Here is an 18029-nt window from a genome sequence, read left to right as displayed (position 1 = left end):
TGGTTCGAGCTCAGTCAAATGTTCTTAGTGCGGGTAACAGATAACGCAACGCGTTTTCCTCCTGGCTCAAGTGACGATCGACATTGTGGGATGAATGTATCTGAGTACTAAGTCACTGGAACTCCAGTGTTCCGCTCTGTGTTTAACTTCCGGTAGAAAGATAGGACTCTCATTGACTAATTCCTCACTAAATGGTCACGCTGCAGAGAAGATTACAGTTAAAAGCATAAAGTCCATTCTCTTTTCTCTATAGTTCCCTTTCGTGCGTAGTCAATTCGTCCCCACCTCCTGTGCTGATAACTCTTGTAGCTCGAAATGTCAAGCACTGGCGCAACTCCGTTTCCATTTATTCGGCGCTTCTTGTCACCGCTAACTCGTCTGCGGCTTTCGGAGAAATTATCTTTCAAGCGTCCGATTTCCACAGGGGGTCTTACTGAATATGTACCGCCTCCGACGACGACTGAGCAGCGTAGGTCATCTTTGCCATCCGTTTCTTCCTCTTCCTTCATCTCCTGATTCAGTTGACTGGGCGGATTTGGCCATCATTGATCTCTCCAAGGCGGACACTCTCGAAGGACGCAAAGCCCTCGCAGATGAAGTTGTCCAAGCCATGAATACTCAAGGATTCTTCTACGTTGTCAATCACGGGTATACGGTTGAACAGGTTGGTCAGATGTTGCATTCTGGTATCTTGATCGCTGAAATTTTTATCAGACGCGGAGAACGTTCAGTATCGCTTCATCTACATTTGATGACGTTGATAACGAAGAGAAAAAGATGTATATGGGCAAGTCTCCTGCAGTATACGAAGGTTACAAACCTAGACAGACATGGGTGCGCGAATTTTTTTGGCCGTGCATAAATCGCATTCTGATTCCCAAAAATCCTAATCTCGACCGTACAAATAAACATTTTTCCATTCATTCTGTCGCTCATAGCAAATTGAGCAGGGTGTTACAGATCAAATCGAGCACTACAACAGTACGTACGCTGTTCACGTAGCGCAATAGCATGAGTACTTATTAACACTTGATCATCTACTCTCCACCTCGCAGTCAATCATGACGTTCGTAATCGAATGCATCCTGGCGCATTGCGCCCACATCTAGACGAGATCGAGAAGTTCTCTCGCCACAATCACACACACATCCTCTTTACAATTCTCCGGTAATTATTGTCGGTGTCCTCTATCAGCGACCCTCGATCTAACGTTTACACCGCCGATATTGCGCAGTCTTATGGCCATGGGCATGCAACTACCCGAAGACACATTCGTTGATATGCACCGATTCGAAGCTCCTGGGGAAAGTTCCGGTGTGTGCTTTTCATAGGGCCTATCTTCGGAACTTCAGGTGGTGTTACTAAACAAGTGATCTTGTCTTGCTGTGTTGCAGTAAGGTTCATGAAATAGTAAGCTCCTCTCTGACATGCTTCTTCTGTTCATCATCGTTCTTAATCTCTCCAAACGTAGCTATCCGCGGTCTCCGGAAGAAGAACTTCAAACGAAAAATGTTTGGCTCAAAGGTCACACTGGTATGCGCTTCCGAAAAAAAGAATCTGCCACCGCCGCATTGAATGGAATCGTTGCTAGATATTGGAAGTATTACAATCCTGTGGAGTCAACCCATCTCCGGCCTTCAGATCCTTTCGCCTGACGGAGTGTGGCGATATATCAGGCATGTCGAGAATGCTCTAGTGAGGCCATGATTTTTGAGCTCCGGCCTGTCAATGATCACTAATATGGTTCATTTAGGTGGTGAATTCGGGGGATGTGATGCAATTGCTCTCAGGCAACTTTTATAAGCCTACTATTCACCGCGTTATTCAGCCACCCAAAGATCAAGAGCACATGGAACGGCTTGGAGTCTTTTACTTCGCTATGGCGGCGGATGATGTCAAGCTTGCGTCTGTTCGTGCAGGTGCTGCATCGGAGTCGGAAAAGGCGCATGCTCCGACAATGAGTGATTGGAGGAAAGAGAGGACGGAAAGATACGGAACGGGTTCCATGAAACCCAGTTCCAAGGAGGAGAAGGTTGAGGAAGAAGTCATCCTTGGTGTAGTGGTCAAAGAGTACAACTGAATTTTTTTCACACTATCTTCGGAACCCAAATGGCCTGTACATGTCAAAAATCCATTGTATAAATAATGTATTAAAACGCAGATGGGAACGAACTTCGCCGAAGCAAATGCGACAGCGATGTGGGATGAGTGCTTCAAATTGAGAATAGTTATAAAGACAAAGAAAGTAAGTTCAAAAGGTGTAATTTTAGCTAGCAACAATGCGCAGTTTTCGGCTGGCGCTACGGAGCAAGGCTGAGGTACACTGACTCTTGGACGGAGTTGCTTCAGGGTCCGTTAAATGAACTATGTAAATATTGCAGCGTCTGCCATTATTTTCGTTTTGCGGAAAGCGAGGTGAGACCGGCAACAATGTTATCTGGTTTGAATATGAAGAAAGCAATCTCATTGTTGCAAATATACGATTATGATGTTTAGTTCTCTTGTTGCTGTTTCAAACCACTGAGATCCTTCGTAGTTCTATCAAAAAATGTAAGTGGATGTACAACGGGAAAGGAATAGGAAGGGCGCACTCCACAGGTACGCCGATAATGTCAATCGCATTAATCCTCGTTTCCTCCTCATCTCCGTGATTTGAAACGACGAATATCTGTATAAACAAAGATTAAGCATGTTTCCAGATAGCAGAATGGCTTCGTACATGTAAGCTATTCACGCTCTGGAATCTGACAAACCTCAGAGGAACAGGTTTCCCTTCCTTGACCGTTTCCTCGTCGAGTTCTAAAACTTGTGCCACCGCAGGTTCCTCTGCCTCGGCTACATCATCGAAACCCAAACTCGGTCGGTTCACGGCAAGTTTGATCTTCTTGGGCCCGTGTGCGATGTCGGTAGACTTGATTGAGATGGATTTCACTCGTACAGACTGATTGAACTGGAAAGATATTAACGGTGGATTCGCGAACGTAGAGGAGCAATTCGAAGATGTGGGATCAGTACAGATTCAAAGAAAATATCATGTTAAACATACGGCAATATTTAGTAGAAGTTGCTCATCGGCATCGCTCTCCAGGTACGAAGAAGAGGTATTGGGCTTCTTGGAGGACACTATAGATTTAAAGTTGTGTTCTATTGATTCGTTGAGACAATTTAACTGCTGCAAATCGAGGAATTGCAGAAGAGAAATCTGAAATTATGGGTGACGTCAGCCTTTCCGTGATTAGTTTTTCTTGAATTTTAATTCACATCTCCTTGCTCTTTAGTCGAGGATGGGATAACATGAGCCAGCGATTTCATGATATTTTCCATGGAGAGAAATAGAGAGAAATAGGAAGAATTGCGGTCGCAAGATCGATCGCAGGATGCACGAAAAAGCCCGCCCTCAAGTTCAAGCTTCTCAGGATCACACATTGCTAATCACTGTCACTGTCAGTATCGCTCTCTCAATCTGCACTAGACCTCAATAACGTTCATACCAATCGTGCAAACTCAGCTTTTTATCTTTGCGTCCCTCAAATCCTTAATTTACTAATTAGCAGCGTAGGTAACATATCACCCTCAGCTTATTGAGAAAACGGGATTTGCATAATACCGTGTGAACAATCGATTTATTTTTCATTTACGGTCCGAACCTATCCGTTTCTATGTAATGAACTACTGAACTTATAATTATTACGCCAAAACCCTGTAAAGCTTCATAGAGCTACCCGCTAGCACCTAGGCCTGTTAGCACATGGGAACTCACTTCATCACTGAGCTGCGACTCGCGGACGATAGGTAGTTCGTATCGAGTTCACATAGAGAGGCATCCGTGGTGACGACATTCGAGACATTAGTAGGAACTGCGGTCCAGAGGGTACACGAACAAAACACCAGTTGGAACCAGAAGTCAAAGAATGAGGGACATATTGGATATAATGTCCCCTACTTTGTCCCGTTTCTCAAAGCTAGGAACATTAGAGTATTGAATATGTAAGTTGATTAATCACTCTTAATGATATCAACAAGTTCAACCGTGATGTTGAGTGCGATAGACATAATATCAATATTGACTCAGGTGAAGAGCGGATTTAGGCCTGTCAGGTAGCAATGAGAAAATGTAGGCCAACCTGCTAGTCACCCGTCGACTACATATAGCAAGACTTGGCCCTTTCGCTTTCGGTTTTCCCTTCAACAGGTACGGTAGTCATACGGGTCAGCAGAGGACAGCCGTTGCAGCTTATTGGCCGATACGATCTTGAAAACACAGAGAAATACGGTGGCCTGAGGTTGAAGCTTGTATGTAAGATAAAAATTCCGACACTTACATAGGCACATAGAACTCTGTTTTGTCTGACTGTCGCGTAGTCAATTACTGGGGTTTTTTTTCACTCTCTTGGGCACGGTGCGAGGATCGATCAAGTATGTAGAGTAATTCTACTGTCATTTTTTGAGTTGGAGTGGCTCCTTTGAAATATAAAGCGAAGCCCGGTCAACTGTAACAAGATCGATGTGTCCGTCCGTCAGATGGCGTCACTTCTACCAGGACGCTCATGAATGATCTGTGTCGGAGGCTGCTAGGAGCCGTATCTAGGAAACATGTTCAATAGACTATGACAATAGTCCTTATACTGCGTTATACATTGCCATTGATTCTTGAGAAAGACAAGATATCAGCAAATATCACCACGACTTAATAAGTAACGTCAAAGAGCCCCTGGGCCTGCACTGGACAGACCTTGGGAGAATAAAATCAGAAAATCGGTATTCCACGGAAGAGAAGACGGTCGTCGCAGTTCGCAACAGACTCGGTGGCATCGGAAAGCGTTGGCTGGATTGAGTACAGTGCAGACGGGCTGCCACCGGAAGAAAGGTCGACAACGTGGCAGTCCGCACTCCACGTGGATTATAACTGATAACCGAAACAGATTTAGGGTTAGGGCTATTCAGTAACCTCAGGAACCCTTTTATGTACCACAATATTGACGGAACTCAGCCACTCCAATACCCTCCTCCACATCATTATAGTGAGCCCAATCGAAGACGAGACCTCAGGCGATAATCCAGATAACGGGGGTGGCACGTTGAAAAACTCGGCAACGGCGAGCCTGTTTAACAAATATCTTACTAGGCCCTCCGAGACTCTACGTTCCATTTTCGAGCATCCTGGGATCCCGTGGGCCGTTGGTCACCAACTCATTCATAGAAAACAACACTAGAACTACGAAGTATAAGGGCTCAGATGGTCGCGATGATAGAAATGAACATTATCTGAACGTGAACACTATCTGGTTTATCACTCGTTCATTTTCTGGAATGGGGCTGGGAAATCGTTCCCTGTTGGGTTGCTTTGTGTGCCTTATGGTGGCATAACTACCTCGTACACGCGACAGCTTGATCTCTCTGAAGAACTTCTCCCCCGGTGCGCGTCTTCCGGATATGGTCTGTTCATTTTGGTTGCCGCAGGGTCCTTCCGTGCACCTTTGCCTTCTTTCCGCCGGAGTTATCCCCGAATGAATTTAGCATTTGTTTAAAAGGTCACACAGCGGGTTGAGATTCACAGTAAGGCGCATTTCTCTTCGCTTTTACGCGTCTCTATTGTCTCTCCACCCTCTCGGCCCCTATAAAGGGATTTCCTGCTTGCTGGGCTTTCTTTTTTTCAGTCCCGGTATTCATCGCCTTCCTTCATTCCGGTCTCACAGTTTTTTCTTTTTGACACTCTAGTCTTTGCATCTTCTAATATTAATTCCAATATCTTGCTTAATCAGTGAAGCCTCGTACGTCATTCAATTACTTTCGGAAGACTGCGTTTCATTTCAAGGCTCTTTTCAAGTCGCGTTCGGACAGCCTTTGAACCCATATTTATCCGAGTGCTAATGGTTCTTCGTCTACCATCGCAGCTCGAGTCGTTTGTTCCTCCTCCTGCTTCTCAAGCACTCAATGCTGCAGATGCTGTCTACACTCCTTGGAGAGGTCAATTCCTTGTTAGTGGCACTCGGGCATCTGACATAGGCAGCAATGTCAACATTCGAGTAACTGGCGTGGAGACTGATGGAGAGACGTGAGTTTGTTTCTGAAATGTTCTCTCCATCCGGACTAGAGCCTGACTGATACTGATTTAGTCCCCACAGACAAAGTCATCTTTGGCCTAGTCGGTTTGTATTTTCGGTAACGAGTCCCCACGCACTCCCTATTTTTGCTCAACTGCAAAATTACCTGAGGCATCACTCTCCTTCAATTCCATTGACAACATTCATGCCGGATCGTATAAGAGATTCCGACCAAAACGCTGTCAATCAAAGTCAGTTCCGCTCTTTGTCACGACTTCTTTGGGATGGCCAACTCGTAAGCGATTGTATTATTCACGCCCTTCTTGGGTTCTGAACATGTTTCGGGCGCTTACAGGTTGCGATTGTGGCTATCGCTTTGAGTAGATCACCTACTTCTCCTGGAGGGTCAGGTAGACACGGGATACTACTCTTTCCTTCGCCGAACTCTAGTGCTGTCCTTTTCGGAGCAGTGTTCCTCACTCCAACAGACACTTTCCCAGATTTCGTATATCCTCAGGGAGCAATACAATCAGCTCCGAGCTTCGCTCCTATGTATGGCAGCTCCCTGCTGAGAGGGAGAAGCTCCGCGCCTATCTCTTCATCATCCTTCATTGGCGGTCATCCTCCCGGATATGAACAGCGTCATATCGATCCTATGCCGTACTCTTCGAGTTCTCAGATGCAATCACAAAGCGGTCAACGACACTCTGTCAGTCCTACTTCTGCCGCCGAACGTCACTATGCATCTCCTGTTTCGTCCCAGGACCGGGCGGCGTACGGTCAATCTCTTGCTTACGAGGAGAATAGCCCATATTCGGCGAGATATCAATCCGAGTTTGGGTCCTCCACAGACCGAGGTTCTACATACCCCTACCCCGCTCATGGTCCTTCCACAAGTCATTCTGGTCACAGGCAATGATAGAATTTATGCGCCACCTGAAAATTGGTGCACGTGCATGGCTCATTATCAGTCTCCAATCTTCTAATGTTCCCGATGTTTTGGTTATCCAAACAATCAGTACTTGTTTCGTCGTGATTCAGCACCCGCTCTTTAATTTCCTAGAACCTCAAAGTTACGTTTCGCCTGGATATTTGACGCATTTCCCGTTTTGTTCATACATGCTCATTTTCTGCTTCCCATTTGCACCAGATGTATCTCTAGCAAGCGCCTTCTATGTTTCTTCACCGTCGACAGAATCTGCGTATACCCTCTCCTTCTGATTCTGATCCGGACCTATACCCCCTTACTGTATGTGATTCAAATCTTGTATGTATCATTATAACACCGTTTACACTTTCGATCTCGTTTCGATCTTCGTGTTACATTCTTTATGAACTAAGTTTTAATGTAGTTTTAGTACATATACCCTTTAGATACCCTGAGTTTTTGTGTCCAATGATATTTCGCGTCATTTCATTCAATGTGCGCGTCACTACTTATTCAGTGAATTATTGGCTATTAAGATAATAACATAACACAAATGTTCAAGGCAACAGCTACTAATACCGACCCTTCCTATCATAGTCCAATTTCAAATAGGCTGGAGGAATGTTTCGTTCTATACTGAGTTGAGGAACCCCTACGCAGATTGAACATCACCAGAATGATTGTTCTGAAGCCCAATTTCGTCCGACTTCGTGGGTGTCCCATGTCTAGCGCGCTTTTCCTGCGAAAATTGCCTTGGGACCAAGGCCAACCCGGCGAGGTAAAGCACCCAAAAGATCTGGACATACATATTCGGTTAGCTGGGAAAATTCAAAACACTGAGATAATCAGTACACGTACCACGATCAAAGCAATCCATGCCCTCTTCGCCGCCATAGGAACAACGTGCAAACCCCCTGTAGCAAACGCCCACTCAATGTATAGCCCATAATGAACCTGAAGTAACCGCCGGAGAAGATTCGAATTTCCGAAAGTTCAAGGAGGAAAGTCATCATGTTTCTTGTCAGCGCCCCGAATTCTAGACCACAGACTCAAGAGAGATATGAAAAGATTCTCACCTGTTCAGCCGCGAGGACCAGGATGACCAACCCCAAAAAGACATGAAAATAATTCTGTGGTGACCTAGTCCCTGGACCAAACGGACTACGTAGTTTGATGAAGTGCGTGAAGAGCCCCAATAATAGTTGCAGGACGTATAGGATCAGCAGAGCCAAGCCCATCTTCTGATGAGGATCGAGGAAGTGCCCGAGTCCCAGTACGTTGGACGTCTTCCAGCCATAATACCACGCCGCGAAGATCACAGGACCGGAGAGGAATAATTGGACAACAAAGTGCACTGGGAACCATCTGTAGGGAGCTATTGTTAGTAACACACATTCCGGATATCCACGTAGGGGAGGGTATAACCACATACACCGGAGTAAATGTTCTAGCGTATCGTGCGACGAGGACCCCGACGGGAAGAAGAATCAAGAACCCAGTCGTGGCTAGGATGGCATGATTTTTCGCCATGATTTCCAAAGGCTGCAGTGGGAATGATGTCGCCATTGTGTCGGACAATGAAGATTGCAGGTTATTCTGAGTTCAAGATATGATGTTTGGCAGTGAAAGAAGTGAAGGAAAAGGCAAGGGAATGAGCGGGACTCCTTCGAAATGCCCCCTCCCTTCATATACCCTTCCTAAACGTGGTTCGAATCAATACATATGCACACCTGGGAACAAACGAAGTATGTACGTTTGTATTACTCGCTGTCTGTCCAAAGACTATTTCTGCTTCAATCCTGTACCAAGCTTGGGAGAGGTATTCCAAAGGAGGAAACATTTTGTTGCACGGCTGCTGCGCTTCAGATCCGCGTGAGGGGATTGGTCAATTTCTAGAGGTATGGAGAACGGCAATTGCGCGACGTTTTGGATAGCCTGAACAAGTTTTTGTGTTCGATACTTGATCGCGAGAAACCGAGATGTCCTCGACATTCCCATATTGGAGTAAAAGTTCTCATGAAGAAGGGAAGATCAGTCTCTTTTCGTACCGGTGGCAACTTGCATTGACGTATTCAGATTAGAGCCAGTTTCAGTCTTCATATTCGTATAAGACGAGTTGATATCTGACTCGGTAAACCGAGTAGTACCAGAGGAATGCGAGTCTCCTCCGAAAATTCGAGAAATATTAATAGTAATACACGTAGAAATATAACTTCAACACTACACACTTGGGAACCCTTCTGGTAAACTTGGTAATCGTAGAATTCGTAGTGATCATAACCCCACAGACGTCACAACACCGCGTCTAAAGCCACGGAAAAATAGGTGAAAGTGACAAGTCTCACGCAGGTGCAGGTGCAGGCGCTCCGGCGTCTGTGTTGCTGTCGCCAGTACCAGCACGGACGTTGTGAATCTCGGCGAGCTTGGATTCGCGCAAGGACTGAGATAAATAGGCATAGATGTCAGTTGGAAATCAAAAGCTAGGGATACCAAGAGCAAGGAGCAGATACCGACATTGTGATGGCGTTGAGCCTCAATTATACCATCGACAGATGCCTTCCTTTGCTCTACCTCAGCTTGAAGTCGTGCAGACTCCTGCTTCTTTACCGCCAGATCCTTTTCAGCGTTGCCAATCGCGGCGACGGCTAAATCGTGCTTGTGGGTCGCTTTGTTGAGAGTGTTGCTGGCCTTGAGCTCTTTCTTATGAGTTTTCTCCAGCGCGTGTTCAGATTTATCGAAAGTCTGAGCGTGAGGCACGGAGACGTTAAGCGTTTACTCTAAATGGACAAGAAAGTCAACAAACCTTGTCAGCTTTACCTGAAGCTTTCTCGACCTTGGACAAATCTTTCAAGGTGTGAGAGACATGAGCATCCTCCGCCTTTCCTTCGTCAATAATCTTCTTCTCGAGCTTCTTCAACGCGGATTCGTCGGCGTGAGGAGGAATTTGGAAGTTGGACATGTCGTGAAAATATACAAATGGGTAATAGTGGCTGAGTAGATGGTGAAAGTTCGAGTTTTAAGAACAAGAGAGGAAGGATGACGATAGTAGCCACCATGAATGACGTCAAAAATCCGATCGTTGGACATTGACAGGGGTCCTGGAGGTACCAGTCCTGATTATCTCCCGACGGTTTCCGCAATAAAGCAATTGATCCGGGCGATAGGATGAAGGGTGAAGGGAACATTTTTTCTTCCTCCGCGAAGTCCCGACAAGCGAGACCACTGGCAGGTTGAGTGATGGAATGAACGAGAGGATTGGACTAGCTAGTAAATAAAATAGAATTGACATCCGTACTTGAGGACATAAGACGGCTGACTTTGGGCTGACCGGAGACCGAGGGAAAGGTGTATCCTAGTCACTAGATAATCGCCGTACACTTGATATTCTCATTGGATTTCTGTAGATTAAGAATCAAGCTTTCGAGTCTGACAGGAAGGTGTACTCGTCGCCTTGAGAACAATTCTTCTCCTTGAAAACAAGACTTGGATGAAAGTAAGGTCTAATCGTACGTCCGCGTCAAGACCAAACGGACTTTGACGGACCTTTTAATGGTGTCCCAGATGTCATTTTTTCGAAGCTTTACAGGTTTTCGTTTATAGACGTGAATCATCGGGGGTTGTTTCCACACTGGGACGTTGTTTAGAGCTCTGGTGGTCAGTGGTATGTATCCGAGAAAGAAATATTTAAGCGCTGAGCGCACGGACCCGGGTTATCTCGCCCTTCTTCTGTCACTGAATCTTCAACTTGAATCTTGCTCCAAGCAGCTTCAAGCCAAGCTTAGCCTTATAAACACCAGCCGCTCTGAGCCAAATGAGTCAGTATCTATCCTCAAACCGCTATTCAGGCCCAGGGACAGGCTAGAACTACATAATGCTGGCCAATCCGTCTAAATCAAGGTTGTTAACTCTGTACATGTCTCGATCCATAGCTTCGTTATTCCTATTATTCGATTTTTTATATGTTAGGCCCTAGATATTTACTTTCCCCAGCATTCCTTTCAAATTCCACACTTGAATTTGACCGTCCCGGTCAAAGCTGGTCATAGCGACTCCCAAATTTGGTGAAACTCGGTAATCGGTGAATATGTGCCGAGATTGCGAGTCCCATGCTCATTCGTCATGAGACTTTCCTTATTCGGTTACAGCTTCGTCCTTCTAAACGCACTCCGTGTCAGTAGCTTTGGGTAGCTAAACGTTGCTCATCTGACCTTGAACGTTTGAACCCTTGAACGTTGAACTTGAACCACGATGTCCTCCACCGGCGATAATGTTGTCCCGCTCAAACTCCATCGCCTCTTGTCGTTGTTCATGGCTTTTTCTTTTGCGGTTATCTCTGGTAGTGTCGGTGAGTACGATTCGACTTGCTTTGCGTCTTGCATGCGAGGTATCGATGGTCGATTACTGCCTCAGGGCTGAATTCACTGGTCAAATCGAATCAACAGACCAGCACCGTCAAGAAACTCTTGCCAGCGGGGACTTCGTTGGTCGTGGACGACAATGGTAATATTTCATCGCATATATGCTGCTCATACTTGCACACCAAATTTTTCGTTACCTATCACAGATGTCTTTCATTCAGGCGTTGTCATTACCACCATCTCGGCCTTGATCGCTTTGCTCACTCTCATATACATCCTCCTGCTTCTTCTGAGCCATCGCATGACCAAAAACAACCGATTTACGCGTCTCTCAAATCAGCTTCTGCCTTTTGAATGGATGTCGCTCGCGTTTTGCGCTGTATGGCTTTTCGCGACCCAAGTTCCGTTCACGCATTTTTTCGCTACGCGAAGTGCTCAGGTTACCGCGTTGGCCGGCGATGTTCAAATTCCACCGGGTCTGGTGCAGATCGTCGAAAATCAGCTGGGGTTTACGACAGTGTATAGGCGTATCCACTATTGTACGTCTTCCCGTTCTTTTGTATTCGATACTTTCATATGTCGTTTCTGAGTCTGAAATTTCTTTTGCTAGTGCGACTTTTGGCTATCCTACCTTGGTTCGCGTTTCTTTTCACTTCTATCGCCGCTGTTGTTAGCTTCTTGGCATCTCGTCGGCGTCCTGCGCGCGTCAATCGCGTCAATTCTGGGTCAGATGAAAAGAATTGAACTCTCTCATCTCGCCCTTGATGTCGCATTACTTGTAAATTCATGACCATGCACATCGGCCTTGTCCACTCCAAGGTCTCCCTTTACCATTGTTTGTTCACGCCCCTCATGATTCTGGATGGGTTGTACGGATTGTACTGGATTGTAAACGCCGTTTTTGTAGTGGTATAATATGTACGAACTTTGTAACGCACATGCATTGTAATGTTATCCTATGATTGCGATTCTTCACCGTAGCTGAATTAATACAAGTAAACTTGAGAACCTCACCGTGGACCGTGGCTGAATTAATACAACTAAACTTGAGAAGCTATGTTATGCAACACGGTGGAACAGGGAAGGGTGGTGTTACCAATATCGGACTGATTAATGAGTGTCTACTCAAGCGATCGATGCTCTTCTCCTTCTGATGATGATCTTGGCCGTAATGGTGGCATCTTCGAAGGTAGATCGCCCACGAACGACGGTGGACGATGCCATAACTCTGCCGTTCGATACATATGATTCATTTCCGTGGCAGGTGCAGGAAGCTGATTATTTATTCTAAATGTTCCGGGCACATTCGGTGTTGAAGTGGAATTGGAAGGGTCAGGGTTAGTGGAGGTATTAGCAGTAGGACGTGATTTTGTCGTTCTACGAAGGAAGTACAATTAATACATGTACATGGGGGGGCTGATGCAGTTGATGAAAAGACTAACCCTGCAGTGGTAGGAGAACTTGTCCACCCACATGCTTCACATTTCCAAAAATATTCCGACGCTATTTCAATCTTAGCTATCAAAATATTCTTCCGAGTTCGAGCTTCTATTCTGGAGACGGATTCTGCCAATCTTCATCAGCTCAACCTTGAAACGAAGATAGAGCAATGCTGGGAAACATCGACATATATCTATACATAGAAACGTCCCCGGGAAAAATCGAAAGCGCCTACCTTTAACTCGACAGACGGTACAGTTCTGCTTGGGGACATCGTTGCAGAGTTTATAATCTGTTTTAGTTTGGACTATAGGATGTACATATAGTGGGAGAAAATTTCAGAAAACGTCGACTTTGGCAGTTGGAATGGGGTTAATGCGACAAAGACACTACTCACACATACGTGGTTAGGAGAAAGATGAATAGGCTTTCTAGGGATGGGGTTGTGATAAATAGGAATGTCAAGCACCGGCAGGAGATTTTCGACAACAGGATTAGATTTGGGAATGGTCCTGAGAGCTGAGAACTGAAATTGGCGTGATGGACCATTGGTTAACATGGGAAAACTAATCAGGCCCAGAATTGTCACCAAAGAGACCAGATGCAATCTGAAAGGAAAGAAGGCAAACCAGGCCTCGGCGAGTCAGTAAAGACCGAAGAATAATTGCCTTTTATAGAAGCCACAGCTTTTCACCTGTCCGCCGTCACCACAGGGCGTTAATTGTTTAGCATTCTTGGAATTGAGTGACACTGGATACACTCTTCTTCACTGGTTCCTAGAAACTCGCTTGTTCCAGGTTTCTGCTATGTTTATCCCAAAGTTATGGGTTCTTTCTCTCTCCGTGGCACTCATATCCGCTTTCCTGACTACCTACTACACCTGGTTCAACCATTCAATCTCAATAATCTCACGTATCCAGGATATCTTCTCTTCTTCTTCGCACTCTACCTCTCCTTCATCGCGTATTATACAACCTCAGACAGGCCTAACAACCAGCATATCGACTTCAATAAATTGTACCTCTCCTCCGCCGCGTACCTGTACATTTTACACTGCGTGCCTCGAACCTCACTTTCACTGCGGTCCCGAGGGGTATCCTGTTGGATTCGGTGAGAAATTTTGCACGAAATTCAATTTACCGGAGAACGTGGGGCGGTTGTCACCTGAAGGGAAAGAATGGATGTGGACAACGATGCGATGTCTCCAGATCGCGCTCGTGCCAGAGCTTCAAATTCCCGTGGTCACCACTACCACAGGCTCGATCTCCGCTTGTAAAGCTCTTGAAGATAAAGCCTTCAGCACACACGCGCCTTGCTACCTATCTTCAGGCCTTTGTTCATTACCTCCCGAGGATTGGCTCGCCATTGTAGAAATCATCGATATTAAAACGCTGCTGTCTGGTTGGGACGCATTCGATGGAGCAGTCGAGGCAGGAAAGGGATGTCTGGAGTTCTTTACACGAGCTTTGGAGAAGGAACTTTCGCTGTGAATGATGTCCTGAGGAAACAATCTTTTGACCGTCTGGGTATGTAGGTTTCTTGTCGTTTTATAAGTAACGTTTCTTATTCATCGCGATGGTGCATTAGATATGCACAGCGTGTATCTACATCATAAATGTGACTCTAATGATCACCGACAGCGCCCAGTGCCCAGCCTCGAGTCATACTTATCATAGCCACATTCATATATAATGAACCAGGCTTCTGTCATCCAGTACACAAGTTTGTTTCTACCACAATGTCCTCCGATGCACGAACATCTACCACCATCGATCCCTCTCGTATTCGAAAGTACACTTATCCTCAGAAAATCAAGGGGAAAGATCTCACATTAATCAAATCCTCTCCCCACCCGACGCTACCTATAATGATACTCAACTACTCGAACGATACCGAGCGGTCTTCATCTTGGGATGACCTAACGATGGCTGCACGCGTACTAGTAGTCGAGCGAAATACCGGAAAAGTAGTTTCGAGAGCGTTTTCGAAATTCTTCAACTGGAACGAGAAACATGCATATCAGTTCCCCACAACAGATGCAGCTGGGCATCCTCGAGATGAGGTAGTCTCGACGACAGCAGAGGAAAAACTCGACGGAAGCATCATCACGTTGTTTTATTACCGAAATCAGTGGATTCTGACTTCGAAAGCGCGTTTTGACTCTGTTCACGTCGAAATGGCACAAGAAATTTTGAAGGAAAAGTATCCCGGTATCATTAATACTAGAAGGCTTAACGGGACTTTGCCACGGGACAAAACCTATGTCTTTGAACTCATTCACCCCAAAAATCCAACTGCCTTGCGATATGCATACAAAGACCTCGTGTTGCTTTCCGTCATAGGAATGGACGGGTCCGAACCTCCACAGGACTTCAATTGGTCTATATATCCATTTCCTAGACCAAAGATGAACGATATCAACATTACAGACCTGGACGCTGTGCGGAGGCTGAACCGGGTCAACGAGGAAGGCCTCGTAGTGAAGCTCTATCTCAAAAATGACCCAGTTCATCCCCAGCGTCTCAAAGTTAAATTTGAGTCTTACCTCGACCTGATCAGATCCAAAAATTATTATACTCCAGCGGAGCTTGCAGGTCTATACAGGAACAAGCGGGAGATGATATATACGTTCGAGGAGGGGAAGGTTAGGAGGAAGATGAAGGCGGAGAAGGAGATTTATTTTGAGGGTGTGAGGAGAATTGCGGATGATTTTGGAGGTGAGAAATGGGTGAACGGGTTGATAAAGATGTGGAATGAGGTAGAGACTGTTTTCGTCAAGGCTGAGATGGAGTTAAGGAAGATCATGGATAGGTTAAAGGAGAAGGATCAATTTGGTGACCACGTTGGATCGGCGAATGCAGAGATGAGGAGACGCTTTGCGCAAACCATCATGAAGGAGGACACCATGGTCAAGCATAAAAATGTATTATTTCTCTGGTTCAGCGGTGCGCCGATAGAGGAACAGATTAAGGCATTCACTGCGTCGGTAAAGACGAGAGAGAAAGGAGGTGTGGTATGAGCAATGACTTGCTTATTGCAAACAGTTTGACTTGTAACGCCAGCCATATGCATCAAATATATTTCGAATGTAATAATTCTTAAGGTCAATATGTATGTATTCCGCTCTAGTCGAACATGAAGTTTGACAGACTCTTTGCGGATGCAGGAAGGAAGGAAGCAAGATTATCACAAGGTCGGCCCTTAGATAGAAACGCCGTTTCCGGGGCTTCAAGTTGCGTGATACAACATGGTCACTATCCCCTGCTGTCCCCAGGCCCACTGAATTAAACTGTGTAGAGATGATACAAAGGCTATGTAATAGACAGAACTTAATCCCGCAATCCGCAATCCTCTGCCAACTCTGTCGACCTCGAGTACTGTTATCGTGTAGGTTCCAGACCAGTCTCCCATTCATCTTGAGACAGCTGTTCCCCAGAACTATACCTTAGGTTCCTGTGAACCAATCGCACGTGGCGGAGCATATTACTACGAACTCCGAATCTCCTGGAGCATCCCTCTTCGGGACACGCAAAATCTGCGTAGTAGTGTCATTGTCAGAAAAAATTCGGTGACAGTCATAAACGAGCAGGTAACAAGATGGGTTGATTGATCAACGGGATGTTGGGTGAATTTACCTTGGTCTCCAGTGTGGGATATGATATGAGTCTGATGCAAAGAAAACCGTTTAGGCTAGCAAAGAAAAGTTATCGAAGCTCAGATGATGCTCAATACCTTTAATGCACTGGGACGTAAAAAAGCCTTCCCGCAATATTCACAAATGTGGCTAAGCTCCTTCCCTCTTAGAGATGAAGTTTCGTCAATGGGTTCTTGCCAGTGGAGTTGTTGCGTATTATTGCTCTTTGTGCCGGTAAGATGATTGCTAGTAGACGCAATAGATGGTGTCATAGGATTGAGTGGAGTTTGCTGGCCCACTACGTATGCATGAGGGGGAAGCAGGGACCCAGGAGAGGATTGGTTACTTTGATGCCGTGACTGGGTAGAAGATGTCAATCTATCTGGGTTGTAGCCTGTAGCGGATCGCAGTTGGGTGGCATCCCAATAAGGATGACGCGAGATTGACAAATGGGTAGCTGCGCGCGATGAGTTCATGTATGCATTATAATCTGATGAATTTCTTGGCAATTCATATCCATGGATGGCATGCGTCGAGATGGATTCAGAGGCCCACTAAATTTTCAATAACCATCCTACTACCCGGTATATTGGACAAATGAATCCTCACCGGAATCACTTCAGCGCCAGCATGCGGATGTATACGCGAGGAAGATATAGAGCTGTTGCCTCGAAACGGACCAGAGGATGAAGGCGAGGCTTGAGGCGATTGCTGATCGTGGGGTATTCGCTGTATGTCCGAATCGTGAGACGTAGTAATATCTAGAATAAGATTCAGCGAAGGTGTACTTCACATGGAAGTCACTTCAATGCTCGCCATTTAGTAGTTGGGAAATTGGCGGGAGGGACAGGTCATTGCTGCAATAATCCTGATCATGAGGAGAAGAAGAATACGACCGTGAATTCGAAGACATGGTAAACCGGAGTTCGTATGTGCTATCTGCTGCCATTCGGTTGGCCTTTTATACGAGCGTCAGCAGATACATATTTCATACGGGGAGCCTTTGACTTACGAAGAGATCTGATGCATCCAGTCTTGCAACTACCCTGGAGTTTGATTTAGTTTAATTTTCTGAATGATGAGAGCTCTCGGGTCTCTGTATTGTACAGCATCGAGTGTTTTATTACATGATGAGCCGCATTAGAGATAGATAAATACCTTGTGAGTGTCTAATTCAGGGTACCTACTCGAGAACGCCCGTCATATTCGTCGAAGTCAACTGACAAATAAGTGGTTGAGTCAAAACCTTGAAATTTGTGTGATAAACTGAGCTATGTCGAATGTCGCCCACTGTCCTTTGGCATCACCATTTGACAAACCTGTCAAAGTTGAATTGCGTTGAAGCGTTTAAAACCTGCAACCTCTTGTAGTGGCCTGTGATACTCTCTTAACTTTGGTATTTTGAAGTTGACATATTCGACATATTGACATTGAGAGGTTTTAGAAAATATCTGGTCCGAATGTCTGGCCTCAAAATCGTAGTCGTAAGAATGTAAAAGCTGCTGACGCTTTCAAGTTGCGAGCTGGCCATGACAGAATCAAGGAGAACACAGTAATAATAGGTAATAATACTCAGTAATAAGGATCCGTGGGTGCTCAAGCGCTCATTTACGTATCGCGAGCGC

The 18029-nt window shown here is 45.6% G+C and overlaps 9 protein-coding genes across 9 annotated transcripts; 5 read left to right on the top strand and 4 right to left on the bottom strand.

Moving 5' to 3' along the window:
- Window positions 1-129: 129 nt before the first annotated feature.
- C8R40DRAFT_1136418 (uncharacterized protein) lies at window positions 130-2135 on the top strand. Its single transcript, XM_046229381.1, has 10 exons — window positions 130-384; window positions 435-664; window positions 715-834; window positions 939-981; window positions 1056-1167; window positions 1235-1314; window positions 1395-1410; window positions 1472-1533; window positions 1592-1695; window positions 1754-2135. The coding sequence occupies exons 2-10, from the start codon at window positions 440-442 to the stop codon at window positions 2078-2080; spliced, it is 1089 nt and encodes a 362-aa protein (XP_046079161.1). The 5' UTR covers window positions 130-384; window positions 435-439; the 3' UTR covers window positions 2081-2135.
- Window positions 2136-2492: 357 nt separating this feature from the next.
- C8R40DRAFT_1178279 (DUF1000-domain-containing protein) lies at window positions 2493-3324 on the bottom strand (the record flags this gene model as incomplete). The annotated part of the gene is made up of 5 exons (XM_046232845.1): window positions 2493-2538; window positions 2592-2668; window positions 2720-2950; window positions 3047-3202; window positions 3262-3324. 5 exons carry the CDS (start codon window positions 3322-3324, stop codon window positions 2493-2495), a joined length of 573 nt encoding a protein of 190 aa, XP_046079160.1.
- Window positions 3325-5870: 2546 nt separating this feature from the next.
- Window positions 5871-6963, top strand: C8R40DRAFT_1075130 (uncharacterized protein; the record flags this gene model as incomplete). Its single annotated transcript, XM_046226813.1, has 3 exons — window positions 5871-6055; window positions 6126-6339; window positions 6400-6963. The coding sequence occupies 3 exons, from the start codon at window positions 5871-5873 to the stop codon at window positions 6961-6963; spliced, it is 963 nt and encodes a 320-aa protein (XP_046079159.1).
- Window positions 6964-7568: 605 nt separating this feature from the next.
- Window positions 7569-8894, bottom strand: C8R40DRAFT_859790 (uncharacterized protein). The gene is made up of 4 exons (XM_046236475.1): window positions 8405-8894; window positions 8049-8337; window positions 7831-7926; window positions 7569-7768 (listed from the first exon to the last, which is right to left on the bottom strand). Exons 1-4 carry the CDS (start codon window positions 8536-8538, stop codon window positions 7625-7627), a joined length of 663 nt encoding a protein of 220 aa, XP_046079158.1. The 5' UTR covers window positions 8539-8894; the 3' UTR covers window positions 7569-7624.
- A 352-nt stretch (window positions 8895-9246) lies between these two features.
- Window positions 9247-9931, bottom strand: C8R40DRAFT_1062959 (uncharacterized protein; the record flags this gene model as incomplete). The annotated part of the gene is made up of 2 exons (XM_046225497.1): window positions 9247-9714; window positions 9776-9931. 2 exons carry the CDS (start codon window positions 9929-9931, stop codon window positions 9247-9249), a joined length of 624 nt encoding a protein of 207 aa, XP_046079157.1.
- Window positions 9932-11244: 1313 nt separating this feature from the next.
- Window positions 11245-12026, top strand: C8R40DRAFT_1000282 (uncharacterized protein; the record flags this gene model as incomplete). Its single annotated transcript, XM_046222744.1, has 4 exons — window positions 11245-11317; window positions 11383-11472; window positions 11537-11869; window positions 11941-12026. Coding segments are annotated over 4 exons (582 nt in total), but the record flags the coding sequence as incomplete, so codon positions are not given.
- Window positions 12027-13786: 1760 nt separating this feature from the next.
- C8R40DRAFT_1010196 (uncharacterized protein) lies at window positions 13787-14227 on the top strand (the record flags this gene model as incomplete). Its single annotated transcript, XM_046222843.1, has 1 exon — window positions 13787-14227. A coding segment is annotated over one exon (441 nt), but the record flags the coding sequence as incomplete, so codon positions are not given.
- A 157-nt stretch (window positions 14228-14384) lies between these two features.
- Window positions 14385-15969, top strand: C8R40DRAFT_859160 (RNA ligase-domain-containing protein). Its single transcript, XM_046236474.1, has one exon. The coding sequence runs from the start codon at window positions 14509-14511 to the stop codon at window positions 15787-15789; it is 1281 nt and encodes a 426-aa protein (XP_046079154.1). The 5' UTR covers window positions 14385-14508; the 3' UTR covers window positions 15790-15969.
- Window positions 15970-17938, bottom strand: C8R40DRAFT_859159 (uncharacterized protein). Its single transcript, XM_046236473.1, has 8 exons — window positions 17834-17938; window positions 17592-17778; window positions 17417-17450; window positions 17221-17362; window positions 17014-17165; window positions 16503-16958; window positions 16406-16436; window positions 15970-16305 (listed from the first exon to the last, which is right to left on the bottom strand). The coding sequence occupies exons 2-8, from the start codon at window positions 17606-17608 to the stop codon at window positions 16151-16153; spliced, it is 987 nt and encodes a 328-aa protein (XP_046079153.1). The 5' UTR covers window positions 17609-17778; window positions 17834-17938; the 3' UTR covers window positions 15970-16150.
- Between the last annotated feature and the right edge of the window lie 91 nt (window positions 17939-18029).

Source organism: Lentinula edodes (genome assembly GCF_021015755.1).
Source record: "Lentinula edodes strain Le(Bin) 0899 ss11 chromosome Unknown C8R40scaffold_78, whole genome shotgun sequence".
In the NCBI taxonomy this organism is placed as follows: Eukaryota; Fungi; Basidiomycota; class Agaricomycetes; order Agaricales; family Omphalotaceae; genus Lentinula; species Lentinula edodes.
This window is presented reverse-complemented; position numbering and strand designations above follow the sequence as displayed.